The sequence below is a fragment of the Ranitomeya variabilis genome, chromosome 4, assembly GCF_051348905.1.
Source record: "Ranitomeya variabilis isolate aRanVar5 chromosome 4, aRanVar5.hap1, whole genome shotgun sequence".
In the NCBI taxonomy this organism is placed as follows: domain Eukaryota; kingdom Metazoa; phylum Chordata; class Amphibia; order Anura; family Dendrobatidae; genus Ranitomeya; species Ranitomeya variabilis.
In genome coordinates this window covers 643,489,627-643,510,654 of record NC_135235.1, presented here as the reverse complement: position 1 = coordinate 643,510,654, position 21,028 = coordinate 643,489,627, and the positions used below count along the sequence as shown (strand labels likewise).

The following is a 21,028-nucleotide window of genomic DNA, read 5'->3' as shown; positions in this document are numbered from 1 at the left end:
TCTTAAAATTACCTTTTAGGATTAAGACTTTTAAATCCATCATACAGAGTTCAGGCCAGGAGAAATGTTTTCCCCACCGTCGTGTCCATTTCATTCCTGATTGTGTGTGTCTGTGTAGATTCATCCTTGTTTGTAGTTTTTGCATAGTTTCCCCAATATAGATACTTCCAGGGCACCTCGTGCATTGTATCATGTACACCACATTGGAGGATGTACATGAAAAGAAATCCAGTCCTGATTTATGTTTGGTATGCGGACTGTATTTGCTGGTAATATGTGAGTACAAGTTTTGCAATAAGTTGATCGTCTTACAGATTAAGAAACTGACAGATGCCATGTACGGAAGTCTTATGATAATATTTATTTCTATAGCGCCAACATATTCTACAGCACGTTACAATTCAGAGGGTGCTTTTACAAACAAGATAAGACTTTACAGGGTAGCACATAGTTCAATACATAGGAAAAGTAGTGAGGGTGCTGCTTGCAAGTTTTCTTATTCCTTATTGAAAAGAAGGGTTGAAATATTGGTTGCTGATATTTATTGAAATTATTATTTATGGTAAAGTCAAAAATTATTTTTGAACATTTTGAGTTGTTTGGTTATTATTTTCCCTTTAATAAATTAAAATAAAAATCTTTAAATTGGAAAATTTGGATTTCAGTTGAATAAAATTTCTGCACACTAATATTTGGATAATAATTGTACACACAGATATTTTCCTAAAAATCTTGCATTTACTTTCTAAAATATTAATAATCAAAAATATAAATTGTCTAATAATTGTGCACACGGTGTATGCAGAAATTATGGAAAATTTGTGATTGTTCACAAGCTCTGAAACACCACTGTAAATCATTATTTAGTGCTTTACAATGTTTTGCATTCCTCTTGTATATGTAACAGGATTTGATTTGTCTATAAAACATTTCCTGCTTTCCGAATCTGAAATTGGTCTCTACCCTGTATGAATTCTCAGAATTCGTACATACTGCATGTAACAAATTTGGAGTTCTCACTATGACATGTCCTACATTCTGAACATGAATTTACTCGCCATGTGAATTTTCTGATGTGTAACAAGTCTTGATTTATTACTCTAACATTTCCCACATTATGGCCATGAAAATGGCTTCTCCCCTGTATGAGTTTTCTGAAGTTTTGCAAGATCAGTTTTCAAAGAACAACATTTCTCACATTCTAAACATGAAAATCACTTCTCCTGTATGTGACTTCTCAGATGTCTAACAAGAGCAGATTTCCTTGTAAAACATTTCCTGCATTCTGAACATGAAAATGGCTTCACTCCTGTGTGAATTCTCTGATGTCCAACAAGATTTGATTTGCTAGTAAAACATTTCCCACATTCTAAACATGAAAATGGTTTCTCCCCAGTGTGAATTCTCTTATGTCCAGCAAGAGTTGATTTATCTGTAAAACATTTCCCACATTCTGAACATGAAAATAATTTCACCCCTGTGTGAATTCTCTGATGCCCTACCAAAGTTGATTTATCTATAAAACATTTCCCACATTCTGAACATGAAAATGGCTTCTCCCCTGTGTGCGTTCTTAGATGTATAACAAGCTTTGTGTTCCGATTAAAACTTTTCCTACATTCTGAACAAGAAAAAAACTTCTCCCCAGTGTGATCTCTCTTGTGTGCAGCAAGATTTGATTTATCTTTAAAACTTTTCCCACATTCTGAACATGAAAATGGCTTATCACCTCTGTGAATTCTCTGATGTGTAGAAAGATATGATTTGTTTGTAAAACATTTTGCACATTGGGAACATGAAAATGGCTTCTCGCCTGTGTGAATTCTCAAATGTGTTACAAGATTTGATTTGTTAGAAAAACATTTCCTACATTGGGAACATGAAAATGGCTTCTCCCCAGTGTGAATTCTCTGATGTGTAACTAAAACAGATTTATAGTTAAAACATTGCCCACATTCTGGACAAGAAAATAATTTCTCACCTGTGTGAATTCTCTCATGTCTAACAAGATTTGACTTATCTGTAAAACATTTCCCACAATTTGAACATGAAAATGGCTTCTTTTTTGTGTGATCTCTTTGATGTTCATGATAAGTTCTGTTATTTTCATTTTGTTTAACAATTTGTGATGAATCAGGAGAAAGAACAAGTTCCAAATTATCAGATGTCAGACCATTTCTGTGTATAGATTGAAGAATATTTGGGACGATAGCATTCTCTTCACATGTATCAGGTGTAATATGTTCATCTGCTTTAAAATCTGAAAATATCACATTTTTCTCTGAGCTTCTGGTACAGTCATCTGCCAAAAATAAAGTCAGTTTTATTATTTTGAAATAACATTTCTTAAAATTATATAAATTCTTATTTAGTATTATACATTTTTATAGCATTTCTAATCTCTATACAATTTGTAGTATTGAATTTTTAGCTCACTAGGAGAGTGGCATGAAAAGTATACCTTGTATCACTGGAGGAAATTGATATTCACTATCTTACCTGTTCCTTGCCTCAGCTCCTGCTCAGACATCCACCTGCCTGACTTCTGGGTATGACCTGAATTATTCTTTGACCAGTCATAATTAAAAATTGTAAATTGATTTGTGGGCATGGCCTGGTGTCTGATGTGAGCGGACGGCTGCTGGAGCTCCTCTGCTGTAATTCACCAATTATCCTGCTATAAGTCCCTCTGGAGAGTTGGTGGCATTCTGTGCTGGTGGAGGAAGATACCGGAGGCTGGTCCAGTCGTGCAGCGCTGCTGGGAGCTGCAGAGAAGGTTCAGAAACAGCAGCAGGATGCCAAGCCAGGAGTGGGGAGCCAGACTCAAGATGGCGCTGGCAGCATGGAGAAGAGTCAGAGGGCAGACGCCGCAAATGCCTCTTATGCAAGGAGGCTGGAGGTCGCAGCCAGACTGGAGAAGTATGCGTGGGTGGAGGGAGCTCAGAAGAAAGTGGCTGAGGTGAGAAACTTGGAGAGACTGTGAGAGAGACAAGAGGAGACTCAGAGAAAGATGTGGTGTGGGAGGGGTCAGAGGGGGAGGAAAAATGCCGAGAGCAGGAGGGTGTGGAGCAAAAAAACATTGAAGATACTGCAGTAGGGGAGACCACACTGCGTGAGATCTATGATCAAGTTTTGCAAAACTACTCTAACTGCTCTTACACACAGAGTTGATGGGGTTATAAAAGAGGAGACCAAGATGAAGGCTGCCATGAACAAAGTTGATACTGGAGGATTAACTCGCAAAGGTGCAGAATTCCCACACTCAGTGCCTACAGAAATGTGCTGCCTTGTCTGATAAAAATGATGATTTGGAAAGTCGGTCCAGGAGGAATAATGTGAGACTGGTGGGCATCCCCGATAAGGCTGAAGGGACTGATCCTACGAAGTTTATTGAAGAATGGCTCCAAAATAAAATTGGTGCTGATAATCTGACTAGGTTGTTTGCGGTGGAAAGGGTGAATCGTGTCCCCATGAAACCCCTCCCACCAGGATCTCCCCCCTCGTGCTATCATTGCCAGAATCCTTAATTATAGAGACAAAGACATCATATTGAAGAACGCAAGAGAGGCCGATGTTATGTATTAATGGCCAAAAGATCTCTATCTACCCTGACTACTCGGCTGAGGTGCAAAAGCAGAAAATGGGATATGGAGCAGTAAAGAAGATACTGAGAGACTTGGCACTGAGCTATTCTACTTTATACCCAGAAAGCTCAGGGTTGTGGCCCTGGGTGCAGTTCATTTTTTTCTAACACCAGAGGAGGCTGCTAAATGGCTAGACTCAATATTAAGAAACATAAAGTGGTAAAGGAAAGAGAGAAGTGAAAAGATGGCAAAAGTTGAAATGGAGAAAGTTAAAAGACTACTGCTCTGTAGAGTCTGCTGATCCCTGTTTTAGTATGTGATGCAGATTAGGGAGGGACTATTTGCAGTTGAATTTGTATTATTGTAGATATGTACATGCGGAGGGATTGTGGGTGTGTGATAAGTCAGATAGTGACTTTAGAGGTAAAGTTAAGAGGGTAGATTGTAGCAGGTTAACCCAACCTCCGATGGGAGAGGACAAATACACCAAAGTTGTGGTTTCGGGTTATTGTAATAATATATGCTGGGGGAGGGGGAGGGAGGGGGGAGTTGAAGTTTGTTGTTTTAAAATTGGTTCTAAGAAACACAAGATACAGCGTTTTATTTTATGGGGTCAGAAATTTGTACATATGAGTACAAATGATGGTGGATAGAATTAAAATCTTTAGTTGGAATATAAGAGGACTGTCTGAGGGAAAGCGAAGAACGGCAATTATGGAACAAATTAGAAAGAGGGGTCTGGAATGTGATATGCCTTCAGGAGACGCATTTATTGAGGGAAAAGGTGGTGTTGCAGAGGAGGTGGATTGGGGGGGGCATATCACTCCACGTACTCTTCATATGCTAGGGGGGTTTCTTTGCTTATAGGACCATCTATACCATTTGAAGAAATTGAGAGACATGTGGATAGTGAGGGATAGTATGTCTTTATAATCTGTAGAGTTTATGGGAAACCGATGTGTATAGCGGCTGTGTATATTCCACCCCCGTACTCGAGAAACAAGATTCAAGAAATATTTGATTTAAGAGGGGAATGAGATTACCACTGCTGCTTATTGGGGACTTTAATAATGTTATCGATGAAGGGTGAGACAGACATAAAAAAAGGGAATGGATAAAGGTGTAAAGAAATTGTAGCCATTTGGGAATTTTATAAAAGGACTGGGGATGGTGGATCTCTGGAATGCTATTCCTGTTACTCTGCGACTGATGGGTCTCTTTCAAGGATAGGCATGGCATTGGGCAATGAATTAATGATGCGGATGGCTTGTGGGGTGGAATACCTCCCGAGAGTAATTTTGGATCTTAAGCCCATAGAGCTGTCTATTAAACGGGTAGGAGGAAAGACTGGGCGGGGGGGGGGGGGGGGTGGATGAAGCCATTATGGCTTGAACATATTAGTAAGGATGTCATAGAGAGGGAATTGAAAGAGTATTGGCAGTTTAATGAAGGTAGTGCTAGTAGACGGGTAGTCTGGGACGCCGTGAAAGCTTTTCTGAGGGGCCTTCTTTTTCGCTTTTTCGTGAGATATCCAAATGTAAGTCCAAGACTAGATCAAAAGATAGGGTGGTTATAGAGGCGATGGAGAAGGCAGAAATGGACATGGTGACAGACCCATCAGTGGAAAATCAAAAAAGGCTTAGGAGAGCCCAGGAAGTAGTTAATAAGTTACATTTGAAAATTGCGGAGAAAAGGAGAGCTTTCCAGAAAACACAGTTTTATGAGGATGGGGAAAGAGTGGGTCATTTTCTTTTGGTAGTGTCGGCGGCAGAGAGACTCCTCATATGTGTACAAACTAAAGACAGAGGAAGGGGTTGTGTTGGGAACTACAGAAGGCATTTTAGGGAAATTCAGAGAGTTCTATAAGCAGTTGTATACATCTGGGTTGGAGGCTTCTTCAGAAACTATAAAGAGTTTTCTTGGGAGGGCGAAACTTCCTAGCATTAACCCTAGAACGCATATTGGGGGCCTTTTAGGCCCCCATGTAACATAGTTAGTAAGGCCGAAAAAAGACATTTGTCCATCCAGTTCAGCCTATATTCCATCATAATAAATCCCCAGATCTACGTCCTTCTACAGAACCTAATAATTGTATGATACAATATTATTCTGCTCCAGGAAGACATCCATGCCTCTCTTGAACTCCTCGACTGAGTTCGCCATCACCACCTCCTCAGGCAAGCAATTCCAGATTCTCACTGCCCTAACAGTAAAGAATCCTCTTCTATATTGGTGGAAAAACCTTCTCTCCTCCAGACGCAAAGAATGCCCCCTTGTGCCCGTCACCTTCCTTGGTATAAACAGATCCTCAGCGAGATATTTGTATTGTCCCCTTATATACTTATACATAGTTATTAGATCGCCCCTCAGTCGTCTTTTTTCTAGACTAAATAATCCTAATTTCGCTAATCTATCTGGGTATTGTAGTTCTCCCATCCCCTTTATTAATTTTGTTGCCCTCCTTTGGCAACACTCTCTCTAGTTCCATTATATCCTTCCTGAGCACCGGTGCCCAAAACTGGACACAGTACTCCATGTGCGGTCTAACTAGGGATTTGTACAGAGGCAGTATAATGCTCTCATCATGTGTATCCAGACCTCTTTTAATGCACCCCATGATCCTGTTTGCCTTGGCAGCTGCTGCCTGGCACTGGCTGCTCCAGGTAAGTTTATCATTAACTAGGATCCCCAAGTCCTTCTCCCTGTCAGATTTACTCAGTGGTTTCCCGTTCAGTGTGTAATGGTGATATTGATTCCTTCTTCCCATGTGTATAACCTTACATTTATCAATGTTAAACCTCATCTGCCACCTTTCAGCCCAAGTTTCCAACTTATCCAGATCCATCTGTAGCAGAATACCATCTTTTCTTGTATTAACTGCTTTACATAGTTTTGTATCATCTGCAAATATCAATATTTTACTGTGTAAACCTTCTACCAGATCATTAATGAATATGTTGAAGAGAACAGGTCCCAATACCGACCCCTGCGGTACCCCACTGGTCACAGCGACCCAGTTAGAGACTATACCATTTATAACCACCCTCTGCTTTCTATCACTAAGCCAGTTACTAACCCATTTACACACTTTTTCCCCCAGACCAAGCATTCTCATTTTGTGTACCAACCTCTTGTGCGGCACGGTATCAAGCGCTTTGGAAAAATCGAGATATACCACGTCCAATGACTCACAGTGGTCCAGCCTATAGCTTACCTCTTCATAAAAACTGATTAGATTGGTTTGACAGGAGCGATTTCTCATAAACCCATGCTCATATGGAGTTAAACAGTTATTCTCATTGAGATAATCCAGAATAACATCCTTCAGAAACCCTTCAAATATTTTACCAACAGTAGAGGTTAGACTTACTGGCCTATAATTTCCAGGTTCACTTTTAGAGCCCTTTTTGAATATTGGCACCACATTTGCTATGTGCCAGTCCTGCGGAACAGACCCCGTCGCTATAGAGTCCCTAAAAATAAGAAATAATGGTTTATCTATTACATTACTTAGTTCTCTTAGTACTCGTGGGTGTATGCCATCCGGACCCGGAGATTTATCTATTTTAATCTTATTTAGCCGGTTTCGCACCTCTTCTTGGGTTAGATTGGTGACCCTTAATATAAGGTTTTCATTGTTTCTTGGGATTTCACCTAGCATTTAATTTTCCACCGTGAATACCGTGGAGAAGAAGGTGTTTAATATGTTAGCTTTTTCCTCGTCATCTACAACCATACTTTCCTCACTATTTTTTAAGGGGCCTACATTTTCAGTTTTTAATCTTTTACTATTGATATAGTTGAAGAACAGTTTGGGATTAGTTTTACTCTCCTTAGCAATGTGCTTTTCTGTTTCCTTTTTGGCAGCTTTAATTAGTTTTTTAGATAAAGTATTTTTCTCCCTATAGTTTTTTAGAGCTTCAATGGTGCCATCCTGCTTTAGTAGTGCAAATGCTTTCTTTTTACTGTTAATTGCCTGTCTTACTTCTTTGTTTAGCCACATTGGGTTTTTCCGATTTCTAGTCCTTTTATTCCCACAAGGTATAAACCGCTTACAGTGCCTATTTAGGATGTTCTTAAACATTTTCCACTTATTATCTGTATTCTTATTTCTGAGGATATTGTCCCAGTCTACCAGATTAAGGGCATCTCTAAGCTGGTCAAACTTTGCCTTCCTAAAGTTCAGTGTTTTTGTGACTCCCTGACAAGTCCCCCTAGTGAAAGACAGGTGAAACTGTACAATATTGTGGTCACTATTTCCTAGATGCCCGACCACCTGCAGATTTGTTATTCTGTCAGGTCTATTAGATAGTATTATGTCTAAAAGTGCTGCTCCTCTGGTTGGATTCTGCACCAATTGTGAAAGATAATTTTTCTTGGTTATTAGCAGAAACCTGTTGCCTTTATGGGTTTCACAGGTTTCTGTTTCCCAGTTAATATCCGGGTAGTTAAAGTCCCCCATAACCAGGACCTCATTATGGGTTACATTTTTGCTATTATCTGCAAAATTACTTTAGTTAGAATTTTGAAACTCCAGGTATTCCTCAAGTATGTCGTTGTTGATAATATCCAGTTGTTCATATAATTTTTTTCATAGGCATTATGGTGTAACAATGCTTGTTTGGTGAAAACTACATCTGTACGAATTGGGGGCCTTTTAGTCCCCCGCTATTTTTATCATGTTCTCAGTAGTGTTTGTGTCTCAAGTTACTTTAATTGTACTCAGTAATGCTGGTGGAGGGGCCAGGGTGTGGATAATAACATGTGAGGATGGCATGTGATTTTTGGAGGGAGTGATAAGGCCATGACATCACCTCAGGTCCTTCGGAACACAGTAATGAGCTGTGTATAGAGTACTGAGGACAGTATACACTGTGAGCTAATTGCTGAAGGACCTGTGATAAGTTAAGCTGTTGAGAGGAAATCTGATTCATTTTCAGTTTCTGTTTCTAAGAAGATTTCAAAGGCTAGAGCTTGTGAGCCACAAAAATCCAGAGAATTGTACACCACCTAAAAATATAAAAGGTGAGAGCTGCTGAGGGTGAGAGGAAGAAGGGGGGGCATTACACTTACAGTGTGTCACACACAAGCAAAGAGTGGACAACCCTGGTTCTGTTCATTGTTTTTTCTTTTAGTTTGCTAACATCTAGTCAGCAATGGCACACTCTTCCTCCAAGTGTCTGACTGACCAAGAGATTGAAGCGATTATGTTTCAAAGCGATGATGAAAGTGAACTATCTTTGTCTGATGAAGAATATCTGCCACCAGCTAATCAAACATCCTCATCCAGTGATTCTTCTGATGATGAAGAAGTGAATCTAGTGGATCCTCAAGAAGTGATAAGCAGAACATCCAAAACAAATGTTTTTTGGGACAGTAATCCTACATTAGTCGGATGTACTCCAACACACAATATTGTGAGACAGGCTCAAGGAGCTGTGGGAAGTCCCAGTTACTTTACCCCTAAAGATGTATTCTGTACTTATTTTTCTGACAATATTGCAGAAGAGGTCCTATTATGTTCAAACCTAGAAGGAAGACGTATCGCTTCTGCAAAAAATAAGTCCTGGAAAAATATCTCAAAAGAGGAACTTTATGCATATATTGGACTTTTACTGCTGGCAGGGAGTCAAAAATCGTATGATGTCCCAATACAAGAATTATTTCTGGACCCACTTTCTGAGCCACACTATAAGGCGACAATGTCAGTGGGCAGATATGAGGAAATTAGAAGAATCATTCGCTTTGATGATAAGCGAACTCGTGCAGCGAGGTTTGAAACAGACAAATTAGCCCCTATCAGTTATATCTGGAACATATTTATCAAAAATTGCACAAAACTTTACAATCCTAGTACTAATGTTACTGTAGATGAGCAACTTGTACCGTTCAGAGGACACTGCAAGTTCATACAATAAATGCCCAGCAAGCCAGCCAAGTACGGAATAAAAATCTTCTGGATGTGTGATTCTGCAAATTATTATGGCATAAATGGCGTAATCTACTGTGGCAAAGAGGTTAGTGCACCAGTACAGAAGGATCTGGGGTCTGAAATAGTCAAAACTCTTGCTGTTCCAATATTCAATTCAGGTAGAAACATTACCATGGACAATTATTTCACCAATGTTGAACTAGGCAATTTTCTGCTTGCAAAAGCTATTACACTTGTTGGTACTATAAAGCAAAACAGACAAGAAATTCCAGAAGCACTGAAACACAATCGTCAGCGAGCACTTTATGAGAGTGTCTTTGGATTCAATAACAAAGCGACTTTGGTATCTTACAAGGCGAAGAAGGAGAAATCTGTAATTTTACTCAGTACCATGCTTGCAATGTTGGCAGCAATGACAAGAAATTGAAACCAGAAATCATCCTGCATTACAATACAACAAAAGGAGGTGTAGATAAAATGTATGAGATAGTGGGAGAATATTTGTGTAAGAGGCAAACAAAACGATGGCCTGTAGTACTATTTTCAAATATGCTTGATGTAGCAGCCCTAAATTCATTCATTATTTATACAGAAACTCATCCGGAATTTCATGAACAGAGGAAGGACAGGAGACGCATATTCTTGAAGGACCTTTGTCATGAACTTGTAATGCCTCACATGATAGAGCGAAGCGACTTGAAATGCTTGCCAAAGCAAACTAAAGAAGCAATGAAACGGTGTGGCGTACAGTTTCAGATTATTCCAGAGCCAGGAGAAAGAAAATGAAAGCGTTGTTTCATGTGTCCAAGAAACATAGAGAGGAAAACTGAGCGATATTGTTCCACTTGTAAGGAAACTGTTTGCAAAGAACACTCTTCTGAAAAAATAACATGTCAGAATTGTTTGGAAGACTAATATAATAGAAAAGAAAGTTAGAATAAAAATGTAGCTGCAGCTAGTTTGCTATAGATTTTTATGCGTTTTTGTGTGTTTTCATGTCTTTGTGTGAAATTTGGGAAAAAAAAGATTTTTTAGTGTTTTCTGTGAAAAATTATAATTAAAATTTTGTCCACTATTCATATTTTATTGAGCAATTTTGAAATAAACTTGTGAAAGTTATTTAAGTGTGTTTTTCTACATTATGTGCATGGGGGCCTAAAAGGCCCCCAATACATTAATATGTATATTTTTAACGTCATGCGTTCTAGGGTTAAGGATAGTGATAGAAATAGGTTGGAGGAGCCCTTAACGGAAGAAGAGATTGAGTCCGCGATCATGTCAATATTGAACAATAGGGCTCCTGGGGCGGATGGTCTTCGGGGCGAAATTTATAAGCACTTAAGGGGGGTGAGAGTGACCAAATTGATGGCATTCTTTGAGGAGGCACTGAAGGAAGGGCAGGAAACTTACCGATGTCCATGTGAGAGGCGGTGGTGGTGGTTAATCCAAAGGAGGGTAAGGCTGGCAGAATCCTATAGGCTCATCTCGTTGCTGACGGTGGACGTTAAGGTACTTGCTAAGATCCTGGCTAACCGATTAACGAGTGTGGTTCAGGACCTTGTTCATCCTGATCAGTCTGGCTTTATGCCGAACAAGTCTACAGCGATAAATCTGCGTAGACTATTTTTTAATCTGAAGCTACCATCAGACAACAGGAGTTGTAGGGTAGTGGTGTCGCTGGATGCGCGTAAAGCGTTTGATAGTGTTGAATGGGGCTATCTTTGGGATGTCTTGAGGAGTTTCAGGTTTGGGCCAACTTTTCTATCATGGGTACAGTTACTGTATACATTCCCGACTGCTAGGATTAAGGTTAATGGGCAATTGTCTGACAGCTTTAGGGACCAGACAGGGGTGTAAGCTGACGCCGCTACTTTTTGCGCTGGCTGTGGAACCCCTGGTGCAGACAATTAGGAATGCAGCCTCGGTCAAAGGGTTCAGATATGGAAAGATAGAGGAGAAAATAGCTCTTTATGCGGATGACATGCTGCTTTTTTGGAAGATTCTGGAGAGTCATTGCTGGGAGTGATGAACATCCTTCAGTTGTTCGGGAATCTATCGGGCCTAGTAATCAATTGGGAGAAATCAAATATTCTGGAAGTAGATGGTAAAGAAGATGAGCTCCTGCTGACGGGAAAGGGAAGTAGGCTGGTTGTGGTTCGACAGTTTAAATATTTGGGTATTCGGGTGTCACTTCCGCTCTCAAGCTACGTAGATCTGAATTTTTATCCCGCTATTAGGTAAATTTAGGAATAAAATAGGGGCGTGGGGTAGATGGTGTCTCTCAGTGGTGGGGAGAATAAATCTGATCAATATGATTCTGAAGCCCCAATTACTGTATGTGTTGCACAATACAATAATTGATAGTCAATGACTAATCAATTGAGTGACCAGCGGACTTCCTGCAGTGACGTCCAAATTCCTGCTAAAGGGAGGATACCAGGGATCTCTTGGAAACACTATATTAGCCAGATTCATGCTCTTCAGTCTTCCGCACCATGCTGGTAAACATAATAAAACCATGCTAAGTGACTACATGACAGTATGACTACGATGTCCAGTCTGCAACCTGTGGTGGGTCAAGCTCTCTCAGCTGGAGCATGAAGTGGCCAAATAAATTCAAACTCAGGAATTATATTTTAAATGTTGTGGCTAGAGGCACCTGCACGAGCAGTTGAACCAATGTAATTTTATCAGATCAATTTTCTAGAGATTACAACAAAAACAAGTGTGCTTCTCCTTTGTGAACTTTGTTTCAAGCACCACCCTCTGTTAAAAACAACATGCTAGACTTACTTTCTGCCTCATGATTCCAGAGCCAATTACACTGTCCTACGAATTTTGTCAGGTTCAGTTATGAAATGAGTCATTTCTTAAAGGGACACTGCCACCCCCTCCAGCCGTTATAAACTAAAAGAGCCACCTTGTGCAGTAGTAATGCTGCAGTCTAACAAGGTGACTCTTTTAGTTTTTGTTGGTGTTATTCCCACAATAAAGGTATTTATAAAGTAGCTCAAATACCTCTCTTTGTACCTGGAGGCGGGTCTGAAGCCTCCTCTTTGAAGTGCCCAACCGCCGTCAGTCATCTCTTCTGTGTTGATTTTCGCTGCCCCCTCAGCGCTGTTATTGTCTGAAATCCTGCGCTCTGCTCTTCTGCCTTACGCAGGCGCATAGAGCATTTGCCGTCCTAGCGCTGGTGCCGGGTTCCGTTCTGCGCCTGTGCGGGCAGTGCGGCCACCCTGTTACTGAATCCCCGCCCCGCACTGTGTTATGCATTATGCACAGTGCGGGGGCTGGGATTCCTGGGCATGCGCACTGCCCTTGTCAAACGCTCCCCAGTTCCCCTGCCTTTCAGCGTTGCCGGAATATACAGGTATCCTTGCCGGTGTTTGGAACAGCTGCACAGAACGACGCTGGAAGGCGGGGGACCTGGGGAGTGTCTGACAAGCGCAGTGCGCATGCCCAGGAATCCCAGCCCCGCACTGTGCATAATGCATAACACATTGCGGGGGGGGGGGGGATTGTTGTGAATTCTGCTTTTGGGCTCCCTCCGGTGGTTGTAGGTGGTAATGTGTTGTGAATTCCGTTCTCGAACTCCCTCCTGTGGTCATGAATGGTACTTCGGTGAGTTCTGTCCGTGGACTCCCTCTGGTGGCTGTGAGTGGAACTGCTGGTTCTTGAGGTTGCTTCCTCAGCTGCCCTCGTTTGCGGCTAGGCTGGCTTCTCTATTTAACTCCACTCAGATCGTTACTTCATGCCAGCTGTCAATGTATCAGTACTGGTTCAGATCTCTCTCGGATCTTTCTGATGACCTGTCTACTCCAGCAGATGCTAAGTCCCTGCTAGTTCATTTGTTGTTCATTGTGTATTGAATATATTTCTTAGTACTTGCTAAGTTCTAGTCCAGCTTGCTAACATGATATTGCCTTGCTAGCTGGAAGCTCTGGGGTGCAGAGTGGCACCTCCGCACCGTGAGTCGGTGCGGGGGTCTTTTTGCACACTCTGCGTGGCTTTTTGTAGTTTTTTGTGCTGACCGCATAGATCCCTTTCCTATCCTCTGTCTATTTAGTGAAGACTGGCCTCCTTTGCTGGCTGAAACCTGTTTCATTCCTGTGTTTGTGACTTTCCTCTTAACTCACAGTCAATATTTGTGGGGGGCTGCCTTTTCCTTTGGGGAATTTCTCTGAGGCAAGGTAAGGCTTTATTTCCTATCTTTAGGGGTAGTTAGCTCTTAGGCTGTGAAGAGGCGTCTAGGGAGAGTTAGGTACGCTCCACGGCTATTTCTAGTGTGTGTGATAGGATTAGAATTTGCGGTCAGCAGAGATCCCACTTCCCAGAGCTTGTCCTGTCGTCTAGTTTAACCATCAGGTCATTCCAGGTGCTCCTAACCACCAGGTCCATAACAGTACAGCTGGCCTGCAAAGTGTTAATGCATCTCAATAGAGGGATAAGAGAAGTTCTGAGACCATTTTTTTTTCTCTGCAGTGTGTTTTGTCTTTCTTTTCCCCTTAACCTCTGGGTGGTTCAGGACTCAGGTGTAGATATGGACATTCAAGGTCTGTCCTCTTGTGTTGATCAACTCACTGCAAGGGTACAAAGCATTCAAGATTATGTAGTTCAGAATCCGATGTTAGAGCCTAGAATTCCAATTCCTGATTTGTTTTCTGGGGATAGATCTAAATTTCTGAATTTCAAAAATAATTGTAGACTGTTTCTTGCTTTGAAACCCGGCTCCTCTGGGGACCCCATTCAGCAAGTAAAAATCATTATTTCTTTGTTACGTGGCGACCCTCAAGACTGGGCATTCTCCCTTGCGCCAGGAGATCCTGCATTGCTTAATATAGATGCGCTTTTTCTGGCGCTTGGATTGCTTTATGACGAACCTAACTCTGTGGATCAGGCAGAGAAAATCTTGCTGGCTTTGTGTCAGGGTCAGGATGAGGCGGAGGTATATTGCCAGAAGTTTAGAAAGTGGTCTGTGCTTACTCAATGGAATGAGTGTGCCCTTGCAGCAATTTTCAGAAAGGGTCTTTCTGAAGCCCTTAAGGATGTTATGGTGGGGTTCCCCACGCCTGCTGGTCTGAATGAATCAATGTCCTTGGCCATTCAGATCGATCGGCGCTTGCGTGAGCGCAAGGTTGTGCACCATTTGGCGGTATCCTCTGAGCAGAGGCCTGAGCCTATGCAATGTAATAGGACTTTGACCAGAGCTGAACGGCAAGAACACAGACGTCAGAATGGGCTGTGTTTTTACTGTGGTGACTCCACTCATGCTATCTCTGATTGTCCTAAGAGCACTAAGCGGTTCGCTAGGTCTGTCACCATTGGTACGGTACAGCCTAAATTTCTTTTGTCCGTTACTCTGATTTGCTCTTTGTCGTCCTACTCTGTTATGGCATTTGTGGATTCAGGCGCTGCCCTGAATTTGATGGACTTGGAGTTTGCCAGGAGCTGTGGTTTTTTCTTGGAGCCCTTGCAGTATCCTATTCCATTAAGGGGAATTGATGCTACGCCTTTGGCCAAGAATAAACCTCAGTACTGGACTCAGTTGACCATGTGCATGGCTCCTGCACATCAGGAAGATATTCGCTTTTTGGTGTTGCATAATTTGCATGATGTGGTCGTGTTGGGTTTGCCATGGCTACAGGTCCATAATCCAGTATTGGATTGGAAATCAATGTCTGTGTCCAGTTGGGGTTGTCAAGGGGTACATGGTGATGTTCCGTTTTAGTCAATTTCTTCTTCTACTCCTTCTGAAGTCCCTGAGTTTTTGTCGGATTACCAAGATGTATTTGATGAGCCCAAATCCAGTGCCCTACCTCCTCATAGGGATTGTGATTGTGCTATTAATTTGATTCCTGGTAGTAAATTTCCTAAGGGACGACTTTTCAATTTATCTGTGCCGGAACACGCCGCTATGTGGAGTTATATAAAGGAGTCCTTGGAGAAAGGGCATATTCGCCTGTCCTCGTCACCGTTGGGAGCAGGGTTCTTTTTTGTGGCCAAGAAGGATGGTTCTCTGAGACCTTGTATAGATTACCGCCTTCTCAAAATCACGGTCAAATTTCAGTACCCTTTGCCTCTACTGTCTGATTTGTTTGCTCGGATTAAGGGGGCTAGTTGGTTCACCAAGATAGATCTTCGAGGGGCGTGTAATCTTGTGCGTATTAAACAGGGCAATGAATGGAAAACAGCATTTAATACGCCCAAGGGCCATTTTGAGTACCTGGTGATGCCATTCGGGCTTTCTAATGCTCCATCTGTGTTTCAGTCCTTTATGCATGACATCTTCCGAAAGTATTTGGATAGATTCATGATTGTATATTTGGATGATATTTTGGTCTTTTCGGATGATTGGGAATCTCATGTGAAGCAGGTCAGAATGGTGTTCCAGGTCCTTCGTGCTAATTCTTTGTTTGTGAAGGGGTCTAAATGTCTCTTCAGAGTTCAGAAGGTTTCCTTTTTGGGCTTCATTTTTTCCCCTTCTACTATCGAGATGGATCCTGTTAAAGTTCAGGCCATTTATGATTGGACTCAACCTACATCTGTGAAGAGCCTTCAGAAATTCCTGGGCTTTGCTAATTTTTACCGTCGCTTCATCGCTAATTTTTCTAGTATTGTTAAACCGTTGACTGATTTGACCAAGAAAGGTGCTGATGTGGTTAATTTGTCCTCTGCGGACGTTGAGGCTTTTCGGGAGTTGAAACGTCATTTCTCTTCGGCCCCTGTGTTGTGTCAGCCAGATGTTTTGCTCCCTTTTAAGGTCGAGGTTGATGCTTCTGAGATTGGAGCAGGGGCTGTTTTGTCTCAAAGAAGTTCTGATGGCTCTATGATGAAGCCATGTGCTTTCTTTTCTAGAAAGTTTTCGCCTGCTGAGCGCAAGTATGAGTTGGCAATCGGGAGTTGTTGGCTATGAAGTGGGCATTCGAGGAGTGGCGACATTGGCTTGAGGGAGCCAAGCACCGCGTGGTGGTCTTAACGGATCACAAGAATCTGACTAATCTCGAGTCTGCCAAGCGGTTGAATCCTAGACAGGCTCGATGGTCGCTGTTTTTCTCCCGTTTCGATTTTGTGGTTTCATACCTTCCGGGTTCTAAGAATGTGAAGGCCGATGCCCTTTCAAGGAGTTTTGTGCCTGATTCTCCGGGAGTTCCTGAGCCGGCTGGTATTCTCAAAGAGGGGGTAATTCTGTCTGCCATCTCACCTGATTTGCGGCGGGCGCTGCAGGAGTTTCAGGCTGACAGACCTGACCATTGTCCAGCGGAGAAACTGTTTGTCCCTGATAGATGGACTAGTAGAGTTATCTCTGAGGTTCATTGTTCGGTGTTGGCTGGTCATCCTGGGATTTTTGGTACCAGAGATTTGGTGGCTACGTCCTTTTGGTGGCCTTCCTTGTCACGGGATGTGCGTTCTTTTGTGCAGTCCTGTGGGACTTGTGCTCGGGCCAAGCCCTGCTGTTCTCGTGCCAGTGGGTTGCTTTTGCCCTTGCCAGTCCCAAAAAGGCCTTGGACGCATGTTTCCATGGATTTTATTTCAGATCTCCCTGTCTCTTAAAGGATGTCGGTCATCTGGGTGGTTTGTGATCACTTCTCTAAGATGGTCCATTTGGTACCCTTGCCTAAATTATCTTCCTCCTCTGATTTGGTTCCATTATTTTTCCAGCATGTGGTTCGTTTGCATGGCATTCCGGAGAACATCGTGTCGGACAGAGGTTCCCAGTTTGTTTCAAGGTTTTGGCGGTCCTTTTGTGCTAAGATGGGCATTGATTTGTCTTTTTCTTCGGCTTTCCATCCTCAGACAAATGGCCAAACCGAACGAACTAATCAGACTTTGGAGACCTATCTGAGATGCTTTGTTTCTGCTGATCAGGATGATTGGGTGACCTTCTTGCCATTGGCTGAGTTCGCCCTTAATAATCGGGCCAGTTCGGCTACTTTGGTTTCGCCTTTTTTTTGTAATTCTGGTTTTTATCCTCGTTTTTCTTCAGGGCAGGTTGAGCCTTCGGACTGTCCTGGTGTAGATTCTGTGGTGGACAGGTTGCAGCAAATTTGGACTCATGTAGTGGACAATTTGACATTGTCCCAGGAGAAGGCTCAACGTTTCGCCAACCGCCGTCGTTGTGTTGGTCCCCGACTTCGTGTTGGGGATTTGGTTTGGTTGTCGTCTCGTTATGTCCCTATGAAGGTTTCTTCTCCTAAGTTTAAACCTCGTTTCATTGGTCCTTATAAGATTTCTGAAATTCTCAATCCTGTGTCGTTTCGTTTGGCCCTTCCAGCTTCTTTTGCCATCCATAATGTGTTCCATAGGTCGTTGTTGCAGAGATATGTGGCGCCTATGGTTCCCTCCGTTGACCCTCCTGCTCCGGTGTTGGTCGAGGGGGAGTTGGAGTATGTGGTGGAGAAGATTTTAGATTCTCGTATTTCGAGACAGAAACTTCAGTACCTGGTCAAATGGAAGGGCTATGGTCAGGAGGATAATTCCTGGGTTGTTGCCTCCGATGTCCATGCTGACGATTTGGTTCGTGCCTTTCATTTGGCTCGTCCTGATCGGCCTGGGGGCTCTGGTGAGGGTTCGGTGACCCCTCCTCAAGGGGGGTACTGTTGTGAATTCCGTTCTCGAACTCCCTCCTGTGGTCATGAATGGTACTTCGGCGAGTTCTATCCGTGGACTCCCTCTGGTGGCTGTGAGTGGAACTGCTGGTTCTTGAGGTTGCTTCCTCAGCTGCCCTCATTTGCAGCTAGGCTGGCTTCTCTATTTAACTCCACTCAGATCGTTACTTCATGCCAGCTGTCAATGTATCAGTACTGGTTCAGATCTCTCTCGGATCTTTCTGATGACCTGTCTACTCCAGCAGAAGCTAAGTCCCTGCTAGTTCATTTGTTGTTCATTGTGTATTGAATATATTTCTTAGTACTTGCTAAGTTCTAGTCCAGCTTGCTAACATGATATTCCCTTGCTAGCTGGAAGCTCTGGGGTGCAGAGTGGCACCTCCGCACCGTGAGTCGGTGCGGGGGTCTTTTTGCACACTCTGCGTGGCTTTTTGTAGTTTTTTGTGCTGACCGCATAGATCCCTTTCCTATCCTCTGTCTATTTAGTGAAGACTGGCCTCCTTTGCTGAAACCTGTTTCATTCCTGTGTGTGTGACTTTCCTCTTAACTCACAGTCAATATTTGTGGGGGGCTGCCTTTTCCTTTGGGGAATTTCTCTGAGGCAAGGTAAGGCTTTATTTCCTATCTTTAGGGGTAGTTAGCTCTTAGGCTGTGAAGAGGCGTCTAGGGAGAGTTAGGTACGCTCCACGGCTATTTCTAGTGTGTGTGATAGGATTAGAATTTGCGGTCAGCAGAGATCCCACTTCCCAGAGCTTGTCCTGTCGTCTAGTTTAACCATCAGGTCATTCCAGGTGCTCCTAACCACCAGGTCCATAATAGTAATGCAGTTGTCTCTGGCTTACTGCCCTGGTCAGGTGTTTCTGCTGATTGCAGTTCTGACTGGGGTATTTAGGTGAGCAGGATTCATTAGTCCTTGCCAGTTGTCCATTGTTTTTGGAGGTTTTGTCCTTGCCTGGTTCCTTCTGCCTTGCTGCCAAATCTGCAAAGTGTCTGGTTTTCGTGGCACACATGCCGTGTGCTTATGATTTAGTGCTATTCAGTGTTTTTTTGTCCAGGTTAGATTGTATCAGTAATTTCTCGGTCTTGTTGGATTCTCAGGAGTTGCAGATATACATTCCATGTCTTTAGTTAGATTGTGGAACTTTTTGTATTTTCTGCTGTGGATATTTTTAGAGTTTTAATACTGACTGCTTAGTATTCTGTTCTATCTTTCCCTGTTTAGCTAGAGTGGCCTCTTTTGCTGGAATCTGTTTTCTGCCTGTGTGTGTCTTTCCTCTCCTATTCACAGTCAATATTTTTTGGGGGGCTGCCTATCCTTTGGGGTTCTGCTCTGAGGCAAGTTAGTATTCCTGTTTTTGTCTATAGGGGTATTTAGTCCTCCGGTTGTGTCGAGGTGTCTAGGGTTTGTTAGGCACACCCCACGGCTACTTCTAGTTGCGGTGTTAAGTTCAGGGTTTGCGGTCAGTATAGATTCCACTTCTCCTGAGAAAGTCTCATGCGGCTCCAAAGTCACCGGATCATAACAGTACAACTGGCCAACAATGAGTTTAATGCATCTCAGAAGAAGGGAAGAAAGGTGTTGAGTCATTTTTTTTTCTCCGTGGTTTGTTTTGCCTGTTCCTCCCTCTTTTTCCCTGAGTGGCTGAGGAGTCTTGTGTTAGCATGGATGTTCATGAATTAGCTTCTCGTGTAGACCAGCTTGCTGCTAGGGTGCAGGGAATTTCTGATTATATTGTTCAGACTCCTGTTTTGGAGCCGAAGATTCCTACTCCTGATTTGTTTTTTTTGGTGACAGGTCTAAATTTCTGAGTTTTAAAAACAACTGTAAACTGTTTTTTGCTTTGAGACCTCGATCCTCTGGTGATTCCATTCAGCAGGTTAAGATCGTTATTTCCCTGCTGCGTGGCGATCCACAGGATTGAGCATTTTCCCTGGAATCTGGGAGTCCTGCTTTGCTTAATGTAGATTCTTTTTTGCAGGCTTTAGGACTATAGTATGATGAACCTAGTTCTGTGGATCAAGCAGAGAAGACCTTGTTGGTTCTGTCTCAGGGCCAAGAGGCGGCAGAATTGTATTGTCAGAAATTTAGAAAATGGTCTGTGTTGACTAAATGGAATGATGATGCTTTGGCGGCAATTTTCAGAAAGGGTCTTTCTGAATCCGTTAAAGATGTTATGGTGGGGTTTCCCACGCCTGTCGGTCTGAGTGATTCTATGTCTCTGGCCATTCAGATTGATCGGCGCTTGCGGGAGCGCAGAACTATGCGTACTGTGGCGTTGTCCTCAGAGCAGAGTCCTGAGCCAATGCAGTGTGATAGGATTCTGTCTAGAACAGAACGACAAGGATTCAGACGTCAGAATAAGTTGTGTTATTATTGTGGCGACGCTTCTCATGTCATTTCAGTCTGCCCTAAGCGGACAAAGAAGATCGCTAGTTCATTTACCATCAGTACTGTACAACCTAAATTTCTATTATCTGTGTCCTTGATCTGCTCATTGTCATCATTTTCTGTCATGGCGTTTGTGGATTCAGGCGCCGCTTTGAACTTAATGGACTTTGAGTTTGCCAGGCGTTGTGGTTTTCCCCTGCAGCCTTTGCAGAACCTTATTCCTTTAACCCCTTCCCGACCCATGACGCCACATAGGCGTCATGAAAACCCGTGCCAATCCGACCCATGACGCCTATGTGGCGTCATGGAATGATCGCGTCCCTGCAGATCGGGTGAAGGGGTTAACTCCTATTTTACCCGATCTGCAGGGAGAGGGGGAGTGGTACTTCAGCCCAGGGGGGGTGGCTTCATCCCCCCGTGGCTACGATCGCTCTGATTGGCTGTTGAAAGTGAAACTGCCAATCAGAGCGATTTGTAATATTTCACCTAAAAAACTGGTGAAATATTACATTCCAGC

General features: G+C 42.8%; 2 protein-coding genes across 4 annotated transcripts in view; both read right to left on the bottom strand.

Moving 5' to 3' along the window:
- LOC143767341 (uncharacterized) overlaps window positions 1-21,028 on the bottom strand; it is an 855,449-nt gene that overhangs the window by 108,735 nt on the left and 725,686 nt on the right. The gene's annotated exons all lie outside the window — the stretch shown is intronic.
- Window positions 342-21,028, bottom strand: part of LOC143767041 (uncharacterized) — a 38,237-nt gene continuing 17,550 nt past the window's right edge. The window contains exon 3 of the mRNA XM_077255062.1: window positions 342-2,363. Within this exon, the coding sequence (XP_077111177.1) occupies window positions 1,215-2,363 (1,149 nt within the window). The 3' untranslated portion in view covers window positions 342-1,214. The remainder of the gene's footprint in view (window positions 2,364-21,028) is intronic.